The following is a 7,018-nucleotide window of genomic DNA, read 5'->3' as shown; positions in this document are numbered from 1 at the left end:
GTAAGTTACCCAGCCTGGAATATTCCGTTCTGGCAGCATAGAACAGACCAAGCTAATATCAAAATACTGTTGTTGAACAACATGTGCCAAGTTGAAAATTATCTCACAGTTCTAAGCATCTCAACTACATGAGACATGCCCAACAAGGAAGAATATCATGAAATGTGAACTTTCTTGGCATTTGAGTAAATGAGAAGGAAAACAAATGGAAGAAAAGCTAGTATTGTAAGGAAGAAGAGAATTGAGAAAAGTACTAGCCAGAATTGTTTTGTGATGGTCATTTGTTCTAGTTAGAATTCCCCTCATATTCATAATACCAGGTTTAGATTCAGAACACCACACCTTAGGCCTCTCTTGCTCTCTTGATATACTTCTGGAAATTAATGCTGATACTTGATTATATCACAAATCAATATTTAGAGAACAGTGTATGCAAAGTGCAATGCTGATACATCAATACTAAATAGGAAGTCTTGATTAAATGACAAGAACTTCATTTTTTTCTTTGTGCTTTTCTAAGTAATCTATCATGAACATATAACTACTCTCACAACTAGGAAAGACGTCATTTAAACAGCCATCTAATTAACACAATACCATTTTCGATCTCCTAGGATTTTTAACATGGGCATCATCTATTCGTCCTTTGTTGCTTCTTTTCCCCTTTATTCAGCCAGTCAAGGGAATGAGGCATTCTGCTTTCGTGGTAGGCCAGGATCAAATTAAACTACTCTTGAATTTCATAAGGCTAATATTTCAAATTAGAAATTTCAGCTCACTCAACACATTCAAACACACTTGTGCTTGATGAGGCGTTACTTATGTGAATAATTAGCTTGAATAATGTGTGGAAGCAAGAGGACAGTTGAGGAGGCATCACTAAACGCTCTTCCCTTGGTGCGATTGCAAATGAACGCTGAGAGAGAGAGAGAGGAAGGCGTGGCAGGTGAAGAAGGCTGTTCCTGGGCCCTGTGATCCAGGACAGGCCGGCCACAGCAGTGCAAGCAATGTTCAAAGTGGGCTGAGCAGAAGCAGCCATCCAAAGCAGCCCAAGGGCTCAGCCCGAGGAGTCTGCAGCCAGGGGACCGTCACAGTGCATCTGACAAATATTACCTAGTTCTTGGTCACACGATCTAGTATGTGAGACACAGAAAGCCGATGGTGCTTGGATGTTTGAAAAGCCAGAATGCCTCTGAATTAACCAACTCTACCACTCAGTTATCATTTCTGTTTTTAAAAAATCTACCATCATACAGGCAATCTCTTTACTATCTACTTCATCGCAATGCTATCTTTAAAAGATGATAGCTAGCTGAGTGCAAAAGACAGCAGACAGCAACAACACAATCGTCTCTCTAGCTTTAGTTACAGCTCAATCCAATACACTTTCCCACCTCCAGCTCCGGATGTTCAGAGTCTCTTATTTTGGAGTTAGACCCAGCTGGGGCTTGAAACTGGCACCAGACGTTCTGTAGCATTAGCAGATGGTGGAATCATCCAGGAAGTAATTCTACTGTGGGTTTTCTATTCCCTAACCAAGCCCTTTAAACATAATGTGCTTTCTCACGGCTCAGCTTTCCCCTTCCTTTAATCAGTCTCTCCTCAGCTCAAGGAACAATATGTCAGACAGACAGACAGACAGACAGACAGACAGACATCTATGTCCCACATCTATGTCTCATGTATGTCCTACATACTGGTAGAATGCAGCATTCTGAGAAACCAGAATTTCTTTCCCCTCCCAGTGTCTTTTCCTGATCTTTGTTGTAAGAATCCTTCTTGCCGAGTGTGGTAACACACACCTGTAATCCCAGCACTTGTAAGTCTGAAGCAGGATACTGAGTTTGAGGCCAACTTGGGCTATATAGTGACCTCAAGGCTAGTCTGTACTACATAGTGAAACCTTGTCTCAAAAAACAAATAAAAAAATCTCCCCTTCCCCAATCTTACCGGCTGATTCTTAATTTCAAGACAATTGAAATATTTACTAGTCATCCTTTAGCAGGCATATAACAGGTTTGGATTAGAAATATTTCCATCAGTCTCAAGTTTTCAGCTATTTTATAAGTGATGATTATTTAAAATGAAAAATGCATAATTAATTTAAATTTAAAAATCTGTTAGGCATTTCCTGTACTTCTACAAACATTTTTAGCTGTTTAGATTTTTTTTATAATAAATATAGAAACATTCTTGCAAAAAGAGGAAAAAAATCCCTGCCAACACCAAAAGTAGAAATTATCTTTAAAATTGTTGCTCTACAAAACGGGAATTTGTCTTGATTTTTGCTTGTTTTGTTTCTATTTATTCTTGCGCACACACTATTTCTCTTCCCTACTCATGCTTGGTCCCCACTGGTTCTGTGAGCTCTCAAAACTCTGTCCCCTAACTTCCTTTATGCTTGAGTTAGCTAGCTTTGGTTTCTTTCAAAGCAAAAATATTAACCAATCCAATGGGCCTCCATATCAGTTCTTCTCTTGTGCTTGCAATCCCTAGAGATTAAATAGATATAACAATCATCCAAATGTTATCTCCCAGATAAATTTTCCAGATTAGTAAACTGGAATTATGGAAATAAGGAAAAGTTATAGAGGCAATCAGGAAGTATTTCAGCAGCATTGAAACTGTGATGTAGGGCTTGCAAGTTAGCTCAGGTGTTTAAAGCACCTGCTTGGACAAATTCAGTCAGATGCAGGGGACCACAGTTCAATCCCCAGCTCCACATGCTGCACCAGGCCCACCCACAGCCTGTGCCCACTAAAAAAAATGTATATATATATACATATATATGTATAAAGGGCATTTGCACGTGTCAGTCTGCAACACCGAGGTCAGAACTTCGACAGCACAGTTCTTCCTGGGGCTGGCTTTAATGAAAGTTTCCTTCCCTGTAACTTCTGCTTTGCTATCTTCCTAACTTCACGAGACATAAAGTCCATGGGACTGAGATGCTTGGGGAAATGGGTATGGACAGAAGTCAGCAGTCACAGGGATAAAGCTGACATTATAGGTTGTCTCATACGCTTGTATCTCCACTTAAGAACGCCTTTACATTTGAGGTGCTTCGCAGCAAGGCCAGGTAAAGGCAAACAAAGTATCTGTTCTCCACTCTCCTGCCGGCAACGGTGAGCTTCACAGAGATGAAGTTTTCCGGGGTCCAAGGCTGAAGCCCACAGAAAGTGTAGGAAAACTCCTTTACCGATAAAGCGGACAAGCAGTACATGAACAAAGCTCTCTTTAGTAGAGCTTTACTAAAGACTGTGGGAGTCATCCACCCATGAGGTCCCAGGATGAGCCCTCTGCCTTTAACATGGATAATATCTGGTTGTCTGAGGGAAACGTCAGGCAGAAAACCGGTGTCAGTGATGTTTACTGATGAAGAGGGGACAGAGAGGGCCGAGTGGTCTGGAAGGCGTTTGATGCAGCAGACCTGACACACAGAAGCGCTTGGAAAGGGTTGAACGTAAGACGTGTCAGACCAAGCTACCTGTCCGATTGGTCAACCGTCAAAACTTTCATACTTTACTTGGGTTTTGGTTTTTCAGCGATGAAATAAAAAAATCAGGAACAAGCTGGCCTTCCAGAAACAGCCCACTGTAGCCAACCTGAGTAGAAAATAGTTTTCTTTAGACTCTGGGTTGTTCCGTTTCTTTTCAGCTTTCAAAACTGAAGTGCGTAATCCAAATGAAAAAATAGCGGCAGCTTGGAAACGTTCGTCATAAACTCCAGCCCCACAGACTGGCGTCCGCCCGCCCGCAGCCCTGGGCGATCGCTCCCTCGGAGCAGCGTCGCCCAGCGGGCAGAGGCAGCGGCGAGCTCCGAGCCACCCTCCCTCCGCAGCTAGAACTCAGCCGGCGCTGGGAGGCGGGGCCGTGGCTGGAACGGCGTCGTTATTGGCTGACAGCGCGGCGGCGGAGGGGCATCGGAACGGTGATTGGCTGAAGCTGGTGCCAGAGGGGGCGGGGCCACTATATCTGAGAAGTCCCTGTAGCGGCGCTGGCAGTCGGTGCTGGAGTGCGGCGCCGCCGCGGAAGGCTGGGATTCGAGCCGGCGGGCGAGGGGACAGCGGGGACGGCAGCGGCGTCCGCGGGGCGCAGGGCAGGCGTCTGCAGGGCTGCACCTTCCAAAGGCCAGCTCTTCGCCGAGCACAGAGCTGGGTTCGAGCCGTGGCGAGGCGACAGCACCGCTCACACCAAAGAGAAGGCGACAGCGGCGGCCCCAGCCATGCTGTGCTATGTGACGAGGCCGGACGCGGTGCTGATGGAGGTGGAGGTGGAGGCGAAAGCCAACGGCGAGGACTGCCTCAACCAGGTGCGGGCCAGGGGCCAGGCCAGGGCCCTTGCGGGTACCCCCAGGCTCCCGGGCCGCGCGACGGTGCCGGGTGCCTGGGCGCGTCGCCTGCCCGGGCCGGGTGGCAATGCAGAGGCGGCCGGCAAGCGCCCCTAGCCGAGCTGCAGCCCCCTCCTCCCCGCGGCGTGGGGCGCGCACGTGGGGCGCAAAGGAAGCGCGCGGCGGGGCCCCCAGGGCTGAGGGCGCGGGCACCGTTGCAGGCAGCCACCCTTTACCGCACCCGCACTTTCTCAGAAGGTGTCTGCACACCTGCCTCAGGTGTGTGCATGATGCCGCAGGGGATCCTGCCAGGCCTGTTAGCGCCACCCACGTCCCAGGATAGGTGGCACGAAGCAGTCCTGGGTCCCGCGGTACCATGACAGACAAGCTCGAGCCTCGTGCTGCTTCTCAGAGGGAGCGAGTTGTTCACCTACCTTGTGGATTTGCGGGGTCGAGAGAACAGCAGGTTTGGGCCGTCTAGGGCTTGGTTGTCTTGAAGCACGTGTTTCCTTCTGCGTGAAGGATTCCAAACAGGGCATGCAGGCACAGTTGGTACGGCAAACAGCTATGCGCTGTATATTCGGATCCTCTAGACCTGGGATGTTTGGAGAATCTCTCCCAAAGCTTGGCTGACACTTGTGGCGTGTTTCCCAACGTGTTTGTTTGTTGGAATCCAGATGGTTAAAACTGTCCAGAAAACAAGCTGCCAAATCAGCTGGAGGGAATTCCGGTGATTGGAATAAAAAGGCGAAAACCCCATAGATTCTCCTCCTAAGCCTTTCGTGAAGGCTACTTTTAGGGACTCCCGTTTCCTCTGTTGCACTTGGTCTTGCCCTAGATACCCAAGAAAGGACAAGTCTTCCTATTAGAGCTAGGTTTAAGCATTGTGGGAGCCTAGAACTTTATCTTTTCAGCTTACAGCAGGTATTGTAAGATCCTTCAAATTTGTATAAAAGACGTGGGTTACCTTAGACTCAGAGCCCTTGGGTTTGCCCTGATTATGGCTGCACGCGCCATTTGCTTAATCCATCCTGCATTCATTTTTGTTTTAGGTGTGCAGAAGATTGGGGATCATAGAAGTTGATTATTTTGGACTGCAATTTACTGGTAGCAAAGGTGAAAGTTTATGGCTAAATCTGAGAAACCGGATCTCCCAGCAGATGGATGGGCTAGCGCCATACCGGCTTAAACTGAGGGTCAAGTTCTTCGTGGAGCCTCATCTCATCTTACAGGAGCAGACGAGGTAAAGTGAGGCTGAAAGAAAGCAGTGTCCAGTTCACCTTCCATTCCACCTAGAAAGGAACCCCTTCGACCTCTAGAGGTGTTCCCAGGCATTCATGTAGTGCAAGTTCCCCACAACTTAAATTTGTTTTCAGTGCAAACCCCAACCCTTTTGTTGAAGTGAAAGGGAGAGCTACATTGTTGGCCTGGGTGCTGTTTTCAGACTCTTCTTTTGGTTTTTCTTGTCCTTATAAACTTAATGAGAGAACTGGATTGAATTCTTACACATAAACAAAAACAGAAAAAAAAAAAAAAAAAAAACCCGCGACTGACTTCCTGATAGCAATGTCTAATGCCCGATAGTAACCTCCAGTAGGCAGTGTTACTACAGGTCACTGTAGAGGGTTCTGAAAGCAGGAAACAGTTCCTCCTGGGTTACTTAAACTTGGTCAACTTCTTCAGCCTAGTGTCAGATTACAGTGTGTAGCGGAGAACTCCAGCTGGCTTCATGCACAATTTTCAGAGTTTTTAAATTTCATAAAACCTTAATAAAAGAATTCTTTGAAGGCCTCAGTGACTGAATTTCACCCCACAAATACACTGCTCATGATTGTTGAGTGCAGAATGTTGAATTCCTCTTTGTGTTGTAAGAGTAAAAGAGAAAAAGGAAATCTTCACCAGTAATGGTAGGCAACTGAAGCATGTGGTTTCTGTTTTCAAGTAAAAAAAAAGTGTTCTCAGGACTGTAATAAAACTTTTCTTAAGGATGAGTTAGCCTAAGAAAATGATGTTTAATACTTATATTTGAAATACATGAGACAAATCTTACAGCGGCATGTTGAGAAAAAGAAAGGAAAAGGATTGCTTTGAAAAGCACAGCAAGCTTTGAATCTAAGCACTGATGTTTTTCATAACCCTTTAGCTTGGAAATTCACCTTATATGTGAAAAATGTGATTCTGAAAGTTGTGAATGATCCTCAGGAGCAGTACGTTTAGTGCGTCATTCTCTGTGTGTGTGTTAACCAAGAAACTGATAGAAACACACTGAAATATTATCCATTCGAATTTGAAATCTTCATTTCATCTTGGGGCTTAAAAGTTTAGTTTTTGAGGGAAACTGGCAAACTGAATTCTAATCGCCTCTGGAAAGATCTTGCAAAATAGTCCAGTTATTGCATGTTTAAGGGTGTGTTAACTGCCTTTATTATTCAGAGTAGGCTTTTCATAAAACTTAAAACCAATATGTATAAGCATCTACTTCGTACCTCATTGTCATAACTTGAAGTTGAATAAAAGAAAACACATTGGATTTTTATTTGCAAATCATAATTTCAAGATCTCTAGATGCAACCCCATGTTGGTGACACAGATTTGTTTTTTAAACCTGCAGAAACTCAGAGGACTAAATACTTGATTTAAACATGAATATGATAACATGATCTGTGTGTATTGTAAGTGCATTTATACT

General features: G+C 45.2%; 1 protein-coding gene across 2 annotated transcripts in view; it reads left to right on the top strand.

Annotated features, from left to right (window-relative positions):
- The first annotated feature begins 4,004 nt into the window (after window positions 1–4,004).
- Window positions 4,005–7,018, top strand: part of Mylip (myosin regulatory light chain interacting protein) — a 22,097-nt gene continuing 19,083 nt past the window's right edge. For both annotated transcript variants that reach the window (XM_023712118.1, XM_004628340.2), the window contains exons 1-2: window positions 4,005–4,311; window positions 5,382–5,572. In XM_023712118.1, coding sequence (XP_023567886.1) covers window positions 4,225–4,311; window positions 5,382–5,572 — 278 coding nt within the window. In that variant the 5' untranslated portion in view covers window positions 4,005–4,224. The remainder of the gene's footprint in view (window positions 4,312–5,381; window positions 5,573–7,018) is intronic.

The sequence above is a fragment of the Octodon degus genome, unplaced genomic scaffold (assembly GCF_000260255.1).
Source record: "Octodon degus isolate 3935 unplaced genomic scaffold, OctDeg1.0 scaffold00023, whole genome shotgun sequence".
NCBI lineage: Eukaryota > Metazoa > Chordata > Mammalia > Rodentia > Octodontidae > Octodon > Octodon degus.
Note: the sequence above shows the minus strand (reverse complement) of the source record. Positions and strands in the feature narration are given on the sequence as shown.